The sequence below is a fragment of the Hemicordylus capensis genome, chromosome 5 (genome assembly GCF_027244095.1).
Source record: "Hemicordylus capensis ecotype Gifberg chromosome 5, rHemCap1.1.pri, whole genome shotgun sequence".
NCBI lineage: Eukaryota > Metazoa > Chordata > Lepidosauria > Squamata > Cordylidae > Hemicordylus > Hemicordylus capensis.
Window position 1 is genome coordinate 95606655 of NC_069661.1, and position 19533 is coordinate 95626187.

The 19533-nt window shown below is 47.9% G+C and overlaps 2 protein-coding genes across 7 annotated transcripts in view; both read left to right on the top strand.

Annotated features, from left to right (window-relative positions):
* The window catches only part of LOC128326440 (cyclic nucleotide-binding domain-containing protein 2-like), a 91615-nt gene that overhangs the window by 40292 nt on the left and 31790 nt on the right, over positions 1-19533 (top strand). For all 3 annotated transcript variants that reach the window (XM_053253247.1, XM_053253249.1, XM_053253248.1), the window contains one exon: positions 16421-16485. In XM_053253247.1, coding sequence (XP_053109222.1) covers positions 16421-16485 — 65 coding nt within the window. The remainder of the gene's footprint in view (positions 1-16420; positions 16486-19533) is intronic.
* LOC128326441 (uncharacterized) lies at positions 1236-7983 on the top strand. 4 transcript variants are annotated; one of them, XM_053253250.1, is made up of 3 exons: positions 1243-3484; positions 5877-5927; positions 6930-7983. In XM_053253250.1, the coding sequence occupies exons 1-3, from the start codon at positions 3070-3072 to the stop codon at positions 7553-7555; spliced, it is 1092 nt and encodes a 363-aa protein (XP_053109225.1). In that variant the 5' UTR covers positions 1243-3069; the 3' UTR covers positions 7556-7983. The 4 variants fall into 4 exon arrangements, 3 of the variants coding, with proteins under 3 accessions (XP_053109225.1, XP_053109227.1, XP_053109228.1); XR_008308048.1 differs by having other exon boundaries at positions 1236-5927; XM_053253252.1 differs by lacking the exon at positions 5877-5927 and having other exon boundaries at positions 1245-3484.

Genomic DNA, 19533 nt, shown 5'->3' on the forward strand with positions numbered 1-19533 from the left:
AGGGGAGTGGGTCTGATGCATAGGGAGTCGAAGATGAGTTAGAGCTGGGTGAGGCAGCTCTTGTGGAGGAGGTGCAACCAGTCTCAGCTGTGGAGAGGCGCCAATCCAAGAGACAGCAAGAGCTAAGAAGCCGCAACATTTTCCTGCAAGCTAATTGGCTGTGTTCCTGTATTGCCTTGACTGTGTTTGGACCCTGGACTGTGTTGACCTTGCCTGTGGATTTCGCTTTGGACTCTGTTGGATTTATTGGACTGACTCGGACTGGACCTGGTTTGGAGAATTTATTCTTGTTGGATTTTGCAGTTCTGCTTCTGCCTCTGTTGTGCTTCATCTGGCTAGCCTGACAGATTTACGACACTAGGGCTGGGCGACATGAGGATAGGGTCACCTCTGATGGGACCGTGGAAGACTCCAGTAGCTCCTCGGCCTGGCAGAAGGGGCCGTGCTACTCGTGTGGCTAGATGAGGCACTGGCAAAGAGACTGTCTCCAGATAGAGTGCGATTGGCAGGACTGGGTTGCCTGGGGAAGCAGAGGGCCCCAACCAGAGAAGGAACCCCTCTGGATTGCTGCTGCGGTATATGGTACACCAGTGCAGGCGCTGCTCGATTTAGGGAGCTTGGTCTCCATGATCTGGAAGGCCCTGGTCCCCAGAACCAAACTATTATTGGGAACTGGGCATATGGCCTACGTCCATTTGCACAGATGACAGCTGACACTGGTCTTTTTCACACAATGCATAATCCACTTGTGGAACTCTCTGCCACAAGATGTGGTGAAGGCCAACAACCTGGATGGCTTTAAGAAGGGTTTGGATAACTTCATGGAGGAGAGGTCTATCAACGGATACTAGTCGGAGGGCTGTGGGCCACCTCCAGCCTCAAAGGCAGGATGCCTCTGAGTACCAGTTGCAGGGGAGTAACAGCAGGAGAGAGGGCATGCCCTCAACTCTTGCCTGTGGCTTCCGGCGGCATCTGGTGGGCCACTGTGCAAAATAGTATGCTGGACTAGATGGGCCTTGGGCCTGATCCCGCAGGGCTGTTCTTACGTTCTTATGTTCTTATGGTCCAGGCCAAAGTACTGCTGGAAGGATGGCCCTATAATCTGGAGCTTGTGATCATGCCTGACCTACCCTGTGACTTATTATTGGGACGAGATTTGCCAGGATTCTGCACCTTTCTCTACAATGCGACTTGACCCCAAGATAATTATGCACTGGCAGCTGAGGGGGACGCCCCACGGGTCCACACCAATAGCAGGTACATCAGTGGGCGCAGACAGTGAACCATGGCCTGGAAACCCTGGGGAGCCCACTCTTACGTCTGACCCCTTGTTTCTGGATGAACAGAATAGCAATCCCACTCTGCAAGGATTGCTGGAGTGTCTAGCCTGGGAGGACCGGATGGTGGTAGACCCCTGGCTTCCTCACTTAGAGAAGTAGGGTGGGGGGCTGCTGGAGGATTACCCGGGGTTCTTGCCAGGGACCCAACGTAAAACAGGCCCTGGTACCAATGGCTTATCACCATAAGATCCTGGAGTACACCCACGATTACCACGAAAGTGGAACAAAAAACTGGACACCCCCTGTTGTGATGGCAGGTGCACAGCAGATTGCCCAAGCTGCTAGTGATTTCAAGCTCTTTGTAGATTTTGAGAGAGCACCAGGAATCCCGTGTACAGCACATGATGGACTATACAAGGAAGTACCAGTTGGAGTCCCCAATGAAAGGCACAGGGAAGGACACTGGTTCATGGAAGTGGGGATACTTATATCCCAAAACATGGCTTGGGGGCAAATTCCTGCTGCCCTGTTTGTCTGATTAGAAGTGCCAGGGTGGATCTGCACAGAATGCATTGTGTCTGATTGCTCTTTCCTGGGTGTAACAATGTGGGGATCGCCATCTGTATGCAAGGCTGATTGTGATGAAAATCAGAGTATGCGGGTGCACAAAAGAGTATCCGTGCCTAGATGGGCTCTCTAGGAATCCTATCAATAATGTCAATAGATACACCTCTAGATTTTGCTTTACCACATCTATACCAGCCGTTTGTTGCCACTGAATGTCTTTTTCTTTTGGAAAAGTAGGAGAAAATGGTAAAATAAAAGGAATAACTATTGTAAAAGCCAGCCGATCGCAGCCGCTCTAGGCTGCGCGGCTTGTTTGCCCTCAGCCCCACCCCCTGGAGCACGTGGCACTGGGAGCTAGCTCCCATTGGCCCGGCTCCGTCTCGGAGGCGGGGCTAGCAGCAGTGAACCGGCAGCAGGCCTGTGCCGGCTCAGTCCTTCCCTGACCGAGCAGAAGGAAGGACGTGCTGCTGCTCGGCTTTGGGGCCTCCACGTGGCCGGCTGGGTACCCGAAGCGGAAGCCGGAGCAGGAGGCCCACGGGAGCGGAACGTCGGGGAGCAGTGCAGCGGCCCTTCGAGCGAGCAGCGGATTGGAGCGGCTCGGCGGCCAGGGCCTCTGTAGCCCGGCCGCCTGTGGTAACGGGCTCTGGGGGGATCACAGGAGAGGCTTTTAAGTCCTCCTCGGAACGGCCTTTGATCTTCAGGCCTCTCCACACAAGGGCTTCTAGGCCCCGGCAGGCCCAAGCTGCCCGGCATCGAGTGAGGGCAGCAGGCCGCCCCAGGCCCTCAGTAGGCCACGCCAGGCCTTCAGCGGGGGGGCAATTGACTAACCCGGTCATCTGGGGGGAGGGTTGATTGGACGTTGGGGGTGTTGGCTTGAACTGTGTGAACCCCTTCAACCCAGGGCCCGTTTAGGCCTTCTGCTAAGGGCGGCCTTTGCCTTTATTGTCGGGCCTGTAGGGCTTAACCCTCCACACACACCCATTTTGGGGGCCTGCATTGACTAGGCCTCCCTGGTGGGCTCGTGGGCCTCCCCTGCCGGGCCTAAGCTCCATTTGGGGGCCTTTCAGTGGGGCTGGGCCTTACCACGGCTAGGTGGGGCAGGCGCTGTGACTCATAGGCCTTCCTTGCCAGCGTAGGCCTCAGTCAGGCCTTGCGCCGGCCAGGTCACTCGTTTACGCACTTGAGGGCAGGGTACAGGCCCATAAGCTTCATCCTTTGGGACATGGGCCCTAAGAAAGCCCCAGTTAAGAAAGCCCCAGTTAAAAAGGGTGGGAAGGCTCCAGCCAAGAAGGGTGGCAAGCCAACGCGGCCACCTAAGAGGCCAAACGCACCCGCCGAATCCTCCGACGATGAGGGCGATTTGGAACTGGGCGCCATCAGGGCGTTTATAGCACGGCTGCAGGCCCTTGAGAGGCAGCGCACCACTCTAGAGGGCGACGAGGCGGGCGGGGGGCCTTCGGGGGTGCCCCCACATGCAAAAAAGTCAAACAGGGCGGAAAAGAAGGCAAAACTAATGCAGGGCTTTGCTGACCGTCTAGCAGCTTTGGAGGCGGCGGCGGGAACTGCCCACGAGGAACCAGCGGGGATCACGACACAACCGGCGGACTCAGGACCAGGAGACGGCAGGGACGACAATGGTGAGTCCCCACAGGGGGCCTGGCCGTGGGGACTGCCCTTTAGCACCCCCTACGGACCATACGGGTGGTTCCCAGGGCCAGTTAACTGGGCATCTCCACACGCCACCTGTAATCAGGTCTGGCAAGGGGGGAGCGCTGCTTTGCCCACCCAGGGGCCAACGGCACAGTTCAGCTCTGCTTGGCATACTGGGGATGGGCCCGTACCCTTGGGGGACCACCTCCTTCCAGCAGTTAAGGAACGGATTTGGAAAGGAGAGTGCATTGACGTGTTCCAATTGCTCTTCAAGGAGCCGGAGCCACTGGAGAAGGAGGGGTCCCAGGGGAAGGACAAGGAGAGGACAAAGCGGAAGCCCATTGAGCATAATTGGGCAAATTGGGTTTCGGGGTACACAATCTACATGGGTGTTCTGATGCAGAAATATCCAGAGCGGGGCCCCGCTCTCGTTAAGTATTTTGATATTATACACAGAGCCTTCATGGACTTTGCTGGTAATGCCTGGGAGCGCTACGACCAAGCGTTCCGCGAGCGCGCCTCCAGCAATGCGGGTATATCCTGGGAAAGGCAGCACCCCGAGTTATGGCTTCAGATTATGACACCCGCGAGGCCCTTGGTTGGCGAGCGCGCCGACAGCGGGCACCTCATTTCCAAAACACCGGCAGCGTCAGCGGCTTCGGCCTCAGGCGCACAGGGGGTTCAGGGTCCCCTGGTGTGCTGGGAATTTAACAAGAACGGGAAGTGTGCCCGCTCCCCGTGCAAGTACCGGCATGACTGTGGCTTCTGCGGTGGGCGGCACACCAGTATCTACTGCCAGCGGGCCAAAGCCCTTAGGGGAAAAGGGGGATACCAAGGCCCGGGAGGGGCAAAGGGCCCAGCAGCCACGGCTGGAAAAGGGCCCCAGCCCAATTAAAATCCCGGTGCTCCGGAGGCTGCTGCGTGACTACCCCAACAGGGAGCGCGCACGCTATATTGAGGACGGTTTTGTGAAGGGGTTTAGGATTCCGTGCCAATCCAGGCGGGTCCATAGTTTTGCACGCAACCTAAAATCGGTTAGGGGGATGGAACACATAGTAGCGAAAAAGATAGCCAAGGAGGTGTCTCTGGGGAGGGTGCTGGGCCCCTTCGACAGGCTGCCACTGCCAACATTGCGGGTATCCCCTTTGGGCGTGGTCCCTAAGAAGGCGCCGGGAGAGTATAGGCTTATCCACCACCTGTCCTACCCAAGGGGCGACTCGGTTAACGATGGGATACCGGCGGACCTTTGCTCAGTACGGTATACATCGTTTGATGAGGCTGTGGCCATGATCAGGGGCTGCGGGCCTCGGGCACTGATGGCGAAGTGTGACATTGAATCCGCCTTCCGCCTCCTGCCCGTGCACCCTGATGACTTTGACCTTTTGGGCTTCGCATTTAAAGGGGGATTTTACATCGACAGAGCCCTCCCCATGGGATGCTCGGTCTCCTGTGCGGCCTTTGAGGCTTTCAGCTCTATGCTGGAATGGGCACTGCGCCAGAGGGCGGGGCTACGCTCCTCCGCTCACTTTTTAGATGACTTTATTTTCGGAGGAAGGGAGGGCTCTGGCCAATGCCTACACTTACTGCGCTCATTCAGGGCACTCTGCGGGGATCTGGGGGTGCCACTGGCTAAGGACAAGACAGAGGGCCCGACCACGAAGCTTACATTTCTGGGGATAGAGCTGGACACGGTGGGACAGCTCTCACGCCTCCCCGGGGACAAGCTCGGCATCATGAGGGAATTGCTCAGGGAATGCAGAGAGGCTAGGAAGGTAACGCTACGCAAATTGCAATCGCTGGTTGGCCACCTGAACTTCGCTTGCAGGGTGGTGGCTCCAGGCCGCCCCTTTCTAAGGCGCCTGTGTGACCATGGTGGGGTGTAATCGACCCCATTTCCTCATTAGGGTGTCTACCGCCATGAGGGAGGATATGGGGCTCTGGCTCAGGTTCCTGGAGTCCTTTAATGGGGTGTCATTCTGGCGTTCTTCCCAGCTGCTCGAGGCCGACTTCCAGGTTCAGTCAGACGCCGCGGGCGGCCTTGGGTTCGGCCTGTACCTGAGAGGGCGCTGGTGCGCGGAACGATGGCCGGGCAGCTGGTCGGAACGGGGAATCACAAGGGATCTCACCTTCCTCGAACTCTTCCCCATTGTGGTGGCGGTGCACATTTGGGCCGAGTCCTTCAAGGACTCGGTCGTGCGTTTCTGGTGCGATAATTTGGCCGTGGTTCAGATTATTAATAGCCAGACTTCCAAATCACAGAGGGTGATGGGGCTGGTGCGGGCCCTGGTTCTAACATGCCTTCGCCATAACACGCTCTTCACCGCCCAGCATGTTCCAGGGGTGCAGAACGAGGTGGCAGATGCCCTGTCTCGCTTCCAGATGCAGCGCTTCCGGAAGCTGGCACCTGGAGCCGCCAAGGAGCCCGAGCAGGTGCCCGAATGGTTGTGGAACCTTGGGATGTAGAGGCGTTTAGGGCCATCCAAGCCTCCATAGCGCCCAGGACACGGGTTGCCTACGACAAAAGGGTCAGGGCCTTTCTGCAGTTTAGAGCTCAGGTAGGATTGGTCCATGTGTGGCCTGTGCCGCCGGAACAGCTGATGCAGTACCTGGTGCACCTCCGTGCCCAGGGGCTGGCGGTGAGCACCATGGCCGGCCATTTGGCTGCGCTGGCTTTCTTTGGGAAAGCAAGGGGCCTCCCCGACCATTCTGGGGACTTCAGGGTCCGGCGCATGCTGGAGGGCTGGGCGAGGGAGACGCCCGTGCAACCTGACCGACGTAGGCCGGTCACCCCAGAGGCGCTGCAGCTGGCACTGCGGCAACTTGCCGGGGTTTGTGCGTCTCCTTAGGAGAAGGTCCTGTTCAGGGCGGCAGCCTTGGTTGCTTTCTTCGGGGCCTTTAGGGTAGGAGAGATGTTCCCCAGGAGCAGGCGCGGCCCCACGAGTAGGGTACTTCAATTCAGTGACCTCACCGTGGGTGCTTCCCGGGTGGTACTGCACCTTAGGTTTTCAAAAACAGATCAGAGAGGCAAGGGGCAGAGTGTCGCGCTGCATGCCGCTGGCGACCCGGGCTTGTGCCCAGTCCGTGCACTGGAGGACTACACGGAGGCCAGGGGTTCAGCTATGGGGTGCCTCTTTATCCACGCTAATGGGTGCCACGTGACCCAATTCCAGTTTTGGGCGGTGATGAGGAGAGCCTTTGTGGCGGCGGGGGTGCCTACCCAGGATCTGGCCCCCCACTCCTTTCGGATTGGGGCGGCTTCCATGGCTGCTCGGATGGGTTATTCGGGCCCGGAAATCCGGCGGCTGGGCAGGTGGCGGTCAGCGGCTTACCGCCGATACGTGCGGTAGATGGGCGCATAAATTCTGCCCCACCCCACCCCCACCCACGAACCATTTATTTGTGCCACTCCTAATGCTTTCTCCTCTTGCGCAGGGCCTCAGTCGGCTGGGCCGAGGGCGGCCGGGCAGCGCGCAAGAGTCCTCATACTGGGCCATTCCTTCATTTTCTGGGCACGCAAGTGGGCGCAGAGCGCCGACCCTGGAACCCAGCTTGGTTTGGGGCGTTGGGCCACTGTGGAGTGGCTTGGCTGGCGGGGCATGCGGAGGGCCCAGTTCCTGCCGATGCTGCACGAGTTCCTGGAAGGGAATCCTGTCCCGGATGTCCTGCTGCTGCATTTTGGAGGCAACGACCTGGTGGACCAGTCTGGCATTTCGCTCTCAAGACAGATTGCCCAGGACCTGGTGGTCGCCCTCTCCTGGTGCCCGGGGCTGGTGGTCATCTGGTCTGACATCACTCAGCGGCGAGTCTGGAGGGGGGCGGTGAAGCAGAACAAGGTAGATAGGGCTAGGCGCGGGGTGAACGCGGCCATGGCACGCTTCATCGCCTCAAAGGGGGGTGGGTGCATCCCACACAACGACATCGCGTTCTCGCTCCCCCAGTTATTCAGGGGTGATGGGGTGCACTTGTCCCCCCTCGGTATGAGGTATTTCTTAGACGATCTGCGGCTGGGGTTGGCAACAGTGCTGTTAGGCCTGTGGGGTGGCGGGGCGTCAAGCTAGGCTGACGCCCGCTGTGGCGGGCACAGTGCGGAGGTGAGCGGCTGATGCGGTGCGGCACCTTAGGTAAGCTTTAGCTGTAAGGTGGAGGGGCAGATCCCTTGAGGCTTTACAGATCAGGGATGCTGCCTTGCTCCCACCTCCCTGCAACCGACACCCTTCCGTATGGCTTTACAGCGTCGGACAGGTGATGTAAATTGCAGGGTCCTGACCTTAGGTCGGCAACGAAGGGCGCCCCCTTCTGGAAGGTGGGCCGCCTGGAGCCGAGGTGTCTGTGCCATGAGATTCTAGGGCGGGGGTGGCCACGTGGTGCCCCCCCCATCCGAGCCCGCACTGTTGCTGCTCTGAATGCCAACCCCAGCTGCCGTGCCTGTGCAGGCACTGTCTTAAAACCTTGTACCCCTAATAAAGTGACCAGTTCCTCCATAATACTTCTGTGTCCGTGTCTCCTTGGGTCTGGGTGCAATGCAGTTTTAGAGATTGTGGCTGATATCCTGACTACCAAAATGTGCATGTCAGGAGGCTCTGTGAAGATGCCGTCACACAACCCCCTCAGTCCTACGTGCTTCTCTTGCGCCAGAAGGCTAATATTTGTGAGCACTGAGAGTCAGCAAAATATTTCCAGAGCATGAGCAGCACTCAGAAGGATCAGCCCTTTGGTGCAACAGTGTGTGCGTAGGAGGTCTGGGATAGGTGTACAAAGGCTCCTGCTGCTTCCCTGCAGAGGTTCAGTAGAAAGGATGTCAGCCACTGTATGCATAGGATGTTTAATGAAAACCTATTGCTCTGTAATGTATTATTGACTTTTTTTTATTTTGTCAAATACTTGCATTACTCTTTCCTATAAGATTCTTTCAGATTTTCCAAATCCAGAGATTATTTGTTTCCAGCTGTTATTTTCTTCCATTTATTTAAGGACCAATTACATACTATATACCTATAAATTCCAAGAGTTGGAATTGAAAAATCTACTGCCAAGTGTTCTGCTGGTAAATAAATAATCTACTACAACAATAACAGTATGAGTGCCCCTCTCTGAAGCCAGGAAAAGAAATATTTCCTAATGTGTGTGACTTGCTGAATACTGGGAAGAAATATGGTGTGTGAACAGGCTGCAATCTTATGCACCTTACTCTGAAGTAAGTGCTTTCTAAATACGCATGCGTAGGATTGGGCTGCACCTCAGTTTGAAATTACAGTCTGGAAATGTGCGAATCACTAGCCACTTTCTGATTCTCCCACAACTCTATTTAAAAGAAAAATACAATTTCCTGTCATTTTTGATTTTTCCTGTCACTTTTGCATTTTTCCTGTCATTTTCGTGTTTCCCCGAAAATAAGATAGTGTCTTATATTAATTTTAGCCCCAAAAAATGCACTAGGGCAATTAGCGGTACATCAGAAATTACTGCTAGGTCTTACTTTCGGGGAAACAGGGTAAGCATGTTATTCATAATTTATTGTCAGGAAATGTCACTAATTCTCATCCTTTGTTAGACAGACTAGTTAAGACAAATGAAAAATTGGAAGAACATTTTTGAAATTATGCAGCTCTCTACTGTACAGAATTATGCATCCCTCTACTATACATTATGAATCTCTCTACTATACAAGAACATTTTTCTTTAATCTACGAGTCTATATATTCTTTGGATTTTAAAATGAAAAATGTTGACATATTTTATTTAAATGAGCGTTCAAGAGACAGTGACTGACATCCTAACAAAGCGTGCATGTAAGAAGGCTCTGTGCAGATGTACTGGGAGCCTACATGCCGCTCTCCCAGTCCTCCTGCATACATGTTGTTCTTCTTGCACCGCAGAACTCAGACTTCAGAGCGCTGCTTGCACTCTCGACTGCTCTGCAGGACTGGAAACACATCATGTGGTGCATGTTGGTGGCAACAGAAGTGCTAAAACAAAACTCTTTGTTTTAGCAAAGATGCAAAAGTCAGTAGCAGAGGAGTGGCCTAGCTGCACAGGTGTCATTAAAGGAATAGCTGCTTGACATTTTGTCATCATAGGCACTGGCCTCCAAGGACTGAAACTGTGTATTACACCTTTTCTTTTTAATTTTAGTGCAGCTTGTATGGTATTCCTAATAAGCTACGCTTAGAAACAGTTTGTGGTTGTACAGTAGCAAGAGATGGTGGCTTGTGCCTCACATGTTCTTTATTTATGACATTATGAAAAGTATATCCTTTGAATAATTTGGTTTTGCAGGTTCTCTCCTTCCGAGAAAAGGAAAGTGTCTGCCAGTCGCCTATAGAAACGCCTAGCTCCACTAATTTTGATGTATTATTAATATTTTAAGCTCAGCAAGCAGTGCCTTTAGTCTTCTTGTATTATATTGCAAGAGGCTGAAGCTTAAACTCTATAGGAATATCCCTACTTAGGGGAATTGAATAATGGAATAAAGAAATAAAAAGGTACCTTAAAAGCCTTCTAGACTCCTGGGGCTGGGGGAGGCCTTTATAAATGCTTTCGCTTCACAACTTCAAGTAGTGCAAATGAACAGCAGCACAGAAACAAGATACATGGGCGGCTTATTAAAGGGATTTGTTTGCATTATCCAAGATGAATTACTGTCACGACACTTATGCATAAGTGGCGTCAGAGGCTCACCATGTGGGGCAATGGCCAGAGGACCTGGGCAGTGGGGCCTCAGACAGCTCACCACAGTCCCCACTGCTAAACCCATTACTTATCATCCTGACTCCCAAACCTAGCAAGCGCCCTGAACTCAGCTATGAGAATCAGAATTTCTGGTTACTTTCGAGGTAATTCACTTGCCCCTCTCATCTTTCAAAGCCTGCAAGGTTGCAGCAACAGTATTTGGGCATCTGAGACAAGGCAAAAATTACTGCCTCACCCCTGAGGTATGTTTAAAGGGGAAGAGGTGCTGAAGAGAGGGCACTTTGCTGGCAGTCTTTTCTCCTTGGCTTGGCCACCTTTTGGAAGGATGGATGGGCAACAAGAACTAGCTGTCAGGAAGCCACTTCTTCTCCTTAAAGCCTTGCAAGGGTTGGAACAGGAACTCCTGGTTTGGGCTTTGCAAGACTTCCCAAGAGCTCTGTGTAAAGGGTGAAAGTTGCCAGCAGCCTCCCTCTTTGCATCAAGCCTTTGCAAAGGGTTTGCAAGGGCCAGGTTGGAAGCTATCTTTTTCGCCAGATATCTTTTGGAATTTAAACTAAGGAAATTGGCAACCAATTGGAAATTGGAGTATTTGTTTTAATCAGCTTTCTCATTTGTGCATTGCTTTATTTAAAGTAAAGGGTTTTCTCTGTCCTCCCTCCAAAAGCTCCTTTCTCTGTGTAGAATATGTCTCTGAGAGCTGTGTCCCCCCCCCGCCCCAGACATATTTCTGGCAGCAAAAAGGACTTTTGGAGAGAGGGCAGAGAAACAAAAATTGGTTCCTCTTCCCTGTGCTGGGCTGTGAAGCAGGGCTTTCAATGCACTCCTGCTGCAGTGGGAGAATGGAGCTCTTCTTCATCCCTTGTAGTGCTGCAGAAGATGTTGGCCGCTAACTTTGGGGAGCGCCATTTATCTGTTCCAGGTCCTGAACTGGATGTGAAACTTGTTTTTGGAAATCACTCCTGTAGGCCCCAGTCATGTATCCATGTATTGAGCTGAACTTAAAATTAAGTAAAGAACTTTCCATTTTTAAAAAAATAGTACTGCTATATATAATTTTTATATTGACTATTTCAATAGGTGCTATCTCTGAACAGCATGGAGACCTTATAAGTATGAAGCAGTCGCCTACCTCATATTGCTTTCCTTGTGTAAACCCCTTCCTTATCTCTTATACGGACAATCTATAAGTACTGTTTTTGTGCAAGTACAGCACTGAATTGCTTAAAAAGATTCCAGGGCATAAGTCTGCTTGGAACACATGTTTACATACTTGGAAACCCTGTTTCCTAATCCCAGATGTTCAAGTGTTGGTTTTGCGTAGTCTATGATGTAGAAAACAAAATATACTTTGCACATTCTCATGCAAATTGTTATTTTAATGATTTTTCACATGTTCAAAGTTTTGGCTGAACCTTGGCTTTTGAACAGATTCTGGGGCTCAGCTCTGGCAAGCCCTGACTCAGAATAAGCCGTGTGTAAGTACTACATGCCATTTTACTGTTAAAATAGGAAGAGCTATTTTAACAATTAGATTGGACTGACAGTAAGTTGATGCAGTATGTTTTATAGAGATCTATTATCCAGAGCTTGATGGATCTTGGATGTTGATTCTTCAGAACATTTGGATGGAAGGTTGTTTAGAGACACTTAAAATTGTTTACAGGTTTTATGATTCATCTTGAAATTGATGTCACGTGGACTTGGAACACCTGCTGCATTTGAAAGAAAAATGCTAAGCACTGGATTTATAGAGCCTTTTGTTTTTAGTGAAAAGTATCCGATGTTAACATCTTCCCTTGTCACTGAGTTTTGCTTCATTCTGGTTATTCTGAGGGAAATCAGATTAACTCCTAATCAATATGTATGAAGATATCAGATTCTCTTCCAGCTCTTCTCTACTTGTTAGTAAACAACAACACCACCTTTTTTTTGCATCTATTCTAGAGGAAAACCTATTAGAAAGATATGACATCCCACTCTGACACAAGATACCGCTAGTGTCATGCCACCTTCTCCAAACCTTCTCTGCCCACAAAAAAGAGCTTTGCAACCTGTGTATACACCATATAGAACTTTTGGCACATCAGTGCTGTACGATCCCAGAGTAGGGCTGGTTTCCTTCACTCAAGTAAGAAAAACAGGATATAGGGGCCTGGTCTAGACAAACAATGGTAAAACTGACCCTGGGCCGTACTACTTTAGCTTACAGACAAAGGAAATAATGACTCAATGCTTCCTTATTCATCATCATAATCAGCAGCAGCATCTCCCACCACGACATGGGGAAGAGTTCTAGCAGAACCTTCTCCCTGATATATTAGATGTGTAAAGGGATTTGCAGGGGAATTAAACCACCAATTTCCCATCTGCAATCTGAAGTGGTACAGTCCAGGGATTCTTTTACCATATGGTGACCTGTCTGGAACAATCATTTAACATGATGGCATGTAGAAAGGAAACTACCATGGTGCCATAGGTGAGTTTAGACACATAAACATGTTCCTATGCTTTATTTCACACACACACACACACACACACACACACACACACACACACCACACACACACACACTATCATTAAAAAGTTTATATGGTTAATGTGCATATATTCAGTGAATCTGATTTGTCTTGTTAAACCCAACCCACCAGGATTTTATTTTATTTGTTTTTTGGCATTGATATGTCGCTTTTCAGGTGAATCTCCCAAAACATTTTACATTTTAAACAATGAATAAAGAACTACACTAAAAGCAACATGTTTACATCTTCACATTTTGTGCTCTTTGGGTTGGTCTCTTCAATCCTTCATTCAGATCAAGGTGGTCTCTTTTTGCTCTGTGGTAGCAGTTACGGAAGAGAGGGGCCACCTCTGCTGGAATATGGGAGCTGAATGTTGGCAGCTCCCCAGCCAGTGTGTCTCTCTCTTCTTTCTTCCCCTCAGAGCAAAATGGTCCCTGATCGCTCTTTGACTTTGACTTGTGCAAAGTAAATGTAGTTAATGGGGTACATGCAGTGTTTTTGCAGATATTTCTCATAGATTATACATTATGGTTTATATTCTAAAACAAAAACCTCCCAAACTCTTTCATTCCAAAGCAAGCTTAAAAATGCCCCCCCCCCCCATTTTCCCCACAGTGGCAAAGCTGTACACAATTTTTAATTTAGCTAGCATGAGCTAGACAAATTTAAACTGTTTAAACTGGGAGTTTAAACTCCTGCTTTTGGAGCCAACTCGCTTCATAATGCACCAGCCCATAAACTCTTTGCTTTTGGAACACGCTTAGAGCGTCGCACACCAACCAGTGTCCCAAGACATACCAATTGGAAAATGCTGTTCTAAAAGGACGCCGTTCTTGAGGTGGTAAAAATCTTTCTGTGGATACTAAAAAGTAAAGTTGTGCCTTCGAGTAGCTGTCGACTCCTGGCGCCCACAGAGCCCTGTGGTTGTCTTTGGTAGAATACAGGCGGGGTTTACCATTGCCGCCTCCTGCACAATATGAGCATCTTCCTATATCGCTGCTGCCTGATATAGGTGTTTCCCATAGTCTGGGAAACATACCAGCAGGGATTAAGATATCTATTGTAATATAATTATATGTTTGTTACTGAAGAAAGAGATAATTTCCAGGAGATGGAAATTATCTTTCAAAACAAATGACTGTTGGGGTTTTTTTCCTTTTAGTATCTCATCACATTCTGGGCTAGATCCAAATGTACTTAAATGTACTAGAAGTGAAAGTTGGTGGTTTCTTTTTTGCACGTGGATATATTTACTTAGCATCCATTAGCACAGCATGTTGTTCATGTTCCTGTAATAATCCGCATTAGAGATGAATTCCCATGCAGAAGTGTTGTGTGAAAATGGAATTGACAAAGGAACATTATGTTGTGTTACTGACCACAGGAGTGGAAACGGTAATTCCATGGAACATTGAGATCCCAGGTTTGTGCCACTCAAATGGTGCTTTGCAGAGGAATCTCCTTGCAAGATACATTGTGGAAATGGCAAACTGTACTGTGGGCTTTGAGGGCTGCTTCTCATGTTACTGTTCCTGACACATTTTTCTGAAGTGTCCAGAAATGGCTAAAAGCGACATGGCTTTGGAAATTGCAAATCTGTGTTTGACTGAATTCACATCAATGGGACAGGGCCTTCCTGGAAGCTGATAACTTCAGTACGTCTGAAACCATCCCGCATTTGGAATAAGCTGGATGGCAAATAAGCTCTCCCTCCGTCCCCACATACTGCAAAATGCCATGCCTATCCTCTTTAGTCCTGCTGTGGCAGGAAGGCAAAGAAGAGCAGCAGAGCACTAGTACCTGACTGCTAACTGAGCAAAGAGGTGGCAATTCTCTTATGAAGGAGGGAGAGAGCCAACTCCAAATCCAGCACAGCATCCCTCCAGTAACTGTTGATGGTATCTGTCATGCTTCTTTTTAGATTGTGAGCCCTTCTGGGACAGAGATCTATCTATCTATCTATTTCTGTGTAAACTGCTTTAAGAATGTTTGTTGAAAAGCTGTAAATAAATATTTGTAGTAGGAGTAGTAATACTCCTACTACACTACTACAAATATTTAGTGGGCAGAACTCCTCCCTCAGAATGCCAGCACCCAGCAAAAATATACCATTTGTGCAACAGACTAGCCTATGATAGTATGTATATAGTTATGGTGGTTGGGTTTTTTTAATAGATGTTAGTCTAGAATGCCTGAAAATGTGGAACCCCATTCTAGTTTCTTATATGTATAGTGGCTTATGATGCAGTTATACATTTCTCTCATTACTGCACATGTTGCATTTAGCTTTAATGTTCTAGCATGGGTGAAATAATGCTCTTTAAATGTGACATAAGATGGTTTCCAGTAGGATGGCTGGGATGTCAATCGGTACAATCCTATTCCTCATTATCAGTAGGGGGTGTGGGGGGGGGCACACAACCCAGCCAGAGAAATGTATTTAGCCATTTCAAGCCCTGGAAAGTGAGAAAATCTTATATTGTGCTGTAAGTGTTTAATTATCAGAGGAAACAACAACAGTATTGGGTCAGCTAGGTGAAAAAGACTTCTGGACAAAAATGATTTCTTCTAACATCACTTACATTATAATGAACATTTAAAGAAGTTAATACTTATAGAATGTCTCTATGCATTTTTAATAACATAGCTTTCGTGGCTGAACGTGTAGTGAATGAAGAGGTTGAGTCATCATTCTGGTAGTTGGTGCCAACTTTCCAACATTAGCTTTTATTATTTATGGTTTTCGCTGATAGAAACTATGGCACATTTTTGAAACTGAAGATTCTGTCTTGCTCAAGACAAGGCCTGTCACCTGGCAGAGTGGTTGAGGTTAACACAGGCAGACATGTAGCTATCACTTTTTGTCTTCAAATCAGAGCTGTTGCTCTCTTACATTATTTTTTTCACGTTGCACTGGACCATATTCTTGGATGTAACAGTTCCCAGGCTCTTAATCATAATTTGGAGACTGGAACCTCCCACAGACTAGTGTGCTCTCTTTTCTTGGAGCCAGCGTGGTGTAGTGGTTAGAGTGCTGGACTAGGACCAGGGAGACCTGAGTTCAAATCCCCATTCAGCCATGAGACTTGCTGGGTGACTCTGGGCCAGTCACTTCTCTTTCAGCCTAACCTACTTCACAGAGTTGTTGTGAGGAGAAACAAGTATATAGTACACCTCTCTGGGCTCCTTGGAAGAAGAGTGGGATATAAAACGTAAATAAATAAATAAATAAATTAAATTCTTCTTTCTCTTCCTTGGTTTAAGCTAACCATAGTTAGCATCCATCTCAGTGCTGATGCAATGCTCCAGCACAACTAACACTGAAAAGGAAAGCAACAGAGGATTCACACAGGGGAGAGTGCTGTGGTGACCTCCTGATCTTACCATGTTGAAGAGACTGGGAAACAGTATTCCTTTCCCAGCTATACTTTCATTTATGAAAGTGGCTAGCAATAGTCACAAGAAATGACTACCACCTCAACTGGCTAGCAATAAAAGATGCACAAAAATGATTCTAAAACAACATATGGTCATAGTATCAAAATGGGACAAGTAGCAAAGAGATCAGTGTTAACTCTCAGTACTTAGCCCATGAAGGCTTGCTGAAATAGTTTGGGAAATGTAGGTGAGGGGTGTGTGTGTGGGGGGGGTGATTAAGTTATGATACTTCTACAATTGCCTCCTTAAATGCAACTTATATATTTCTTTTTACAGAATTTTAAATATATTCTTGCTGACTTACAATATGAACAACACCACGCAACATGTCACTTTCTAAGGTAATTTCTCTCTGCTCCCATTGCTCTACATCCGTGTGTGTGTGTGTGTGTGTGTGTGTGTGTGTGTGTATAATAATAGTTTGATTTTAATTGTTAATTTGTTTTAAATGTTTTCATCATGCTGTGAACCGCCCTGAGCCATTTTGGAAGGGCGGTATATAAATCTAATAAATAAATAATAAATAAATAAGTGTGTGTGTGTGTGTGTGTGTGTGTGTGTATTGCCAGGGCTTGCTATTGCCAGAGACTGATGGCGTCTGTGTGGCTTTCAGTTTTTGTTTCTCTCTTTTGCCTGGAGAGAGACAGTGGGAGGAGCCCTCTAGAGGTGAGCTGAGCTGAGGTGAGTCACACCTGGTTTGAGAGGCCACATTCCTGTTGCTCCAGGCCCTGCTGAAAGAGAACCAGTCCAACTAAATCTTGTCTCACTAAACTTTTGGAGTTCTTTGAGAATAGATAAAGGCGATCCAGTTGACATAGTATACCTGGACTTTCAAAAAGCTTTTGGCAAAGTTCCTTATCAAAGATTCTTGAAAAAACTTAGCAGTCATGGGATAAGAGGACAGGTTCATGTGTGAATTGGTAACTGGTTGAAGGACAGGGAACAGAGGGGACGAATAAATGGACAATTTTCTTTATGGAGGGATGTAAGAAGTGGGGTCCCCCAGGGATCTGTACTGGGATCAGTGCTCTTTAACCTGTTCATAAATGATCTAGAAGTTGGGGTAAGCAGCAAGATGGCCAAATTTGCAGATGACACCAAACTATTTAGGGTAGTGAAATCCAAAAGAGATTGAGAGGAGCTCAAAAAGGATATCTCCAAACTGGGAGAGTGGGCAACAAAATGGCAAATGCAGTCCACTGTTATCAAGTGTGAAGTGATGTATATTGGAGCAACAACAAAAAAGACCAACAACAACACTGAACTTCACAGATGGGGACTGAGTGATTGACCAGGAGAGAGATCTTGGGGTTATGGTGTCCACTCAATGTGTGGCAGCTGTGAAAAAGGCCATTTCCCTGCTTGGAATCATTAGGAAAGGGTTTGAAAATAAAAATGCTAATATTATCATGCCCTTATACAAAACTAAGGTGCGGCCACATTTGGAGTACTGCATGCAGTTCTGGTCTCTATATCTTAAGAAGGACATTGTAAAACTGGAAAAGGTTCAGAAGAGGGCAACCAAGATGATCAAGAACCTAGAGCACCTTCCTTATGAACTAAGGCTACAACACCTGGGGCTTTTTAGTTTAGAAAAAAAGATGACTGACGGAAGACATGATAGAGGTCTATAAAATCATGCATCGTGTGGAGAAAGTTGATAGAAATTTTCATAGTCGCCCCATGAAACTGATTGCCAAGAAATTTAGGACCAACAAAAGGAAGTACTTTTTCACATAATGCATAACCAACCTATGGAATTCTCTGCCACAAGATGTGGTGACAGCCAACAGCAGCCACGGCAAGCAGCTGCAGCTGACACACGATCAACAAAATGAAGTTAAGGGAGTGCTTGCTCCCTTAACCTCATTTTAGAAGGAGAAGGCACAATCCTGGTGGTTCACACGAGCGTGCAAAACTGAGCTGGGCTCCCTTAGCCCAGTTTTGCACACTCGTGTGAATAGCCTCAATGTCTGCAACAGGTTTTAGAAATAATGAGACTAGGACAGCCTCATGTATATAGAATTTTTAAAAAATGTGGCTTCATGTTTCCCACCCTTTAGCAATTCCTCCATCTTGTTTTAAAGTTTATTTATTACATTTTGTCCCACACTTCTTCCAAGGCATTCAGGGTGGTGTATGTCCCCCCCCCCTTATCCACACAATAGCCCTTTAAAGTGGGTTAGGCTGCGCGAAAGAAACTGGCCTCAGGGCACCCATTTCATGGCTGACTGGGGATTTGAACCTGGATCTCCCAGGTCTTAGTCTGACACGAACCACTATATAACACTGGCTCTATTTTACAATAAGGGTTAGAAAATGTTTTAAAATGAAAGATGTGGTTCTTGGGATTCTAAGAGGAGCCTGGGTTCACACACAAGTTGCAAGCCATATTTTGCAAGATCTTGAAACAAGCCACAACTCTCTAGCACTCTAAACTATACTCTTCAAGCATGTTTAATATTTTATATATTTGGGGGTTATTTTTGCTTCAAGACTTAAGGTCTATAATTAATGTATGCTTGTTTAGATATATAGGATGTCAAATATTTTTACATCTAATAGCAACTCAGATGACATTGACAGATACACATTGAGATAATTCAACTCTTAGTTTAGATTATTATTGTTATCATTAGTAGCAGTCGTAGGAGTAGTACGGAGTAGTACTAGAGGTATTTTTAGCAAGTCCAGTGTGTTAAATTCACCACATGAATTTTCCTGTTCCATTTGTGTTTTCATTAAGTGTTTTATAGTCTTATCTACATTTTAATAAAATTGAATTTTTTCAGTTTCATTTGAAAACATTGATTTGAATCTCATATAAACAAAGCCAGTCTAGCATAACTGTGACTCGCAGACATGGCTGAGCCGAAGCAAACTGGAGTGAGGGGAGGACCTGTTATTTTTGTTAATAATTTTTATTCAAGTTTCTAGCCAAGGGTCACTTACCAAGGATACACATTATGCCTCAGTGTATTGAGTGCATACTCCATAGAGTTCTGGTTGAAGCAATCATCTGAACCATGGATTAGGTTATCTTGAATGAGCCTTCTCTGACATTGATTGCATGTACTCCTCCTACCTCGCTTCCTCTTTTGCACGTCAGAGGAAGAATCAAAAGCTTTCTTATTTGAACAAATCACTGTTTCCTAAGTTTGTATGTAACAGGGAACTGTATTCAGTTCAAAAGAGAAAGTGGAAGCTTTTGATCTCCTACCTTGGGGCATGAAGGAGAGAAGAGGGGAAGTATGCATTAATAGATAGATAGATAGATGATGTATTCTCCCACATTCACCAACAATAATAACATTTATATCCTGCTCCTCCAGTACAGTACGGCTCAGGGTGGCTCACAGCAATAGAAGTAATATAAAGTTTAAAACAAT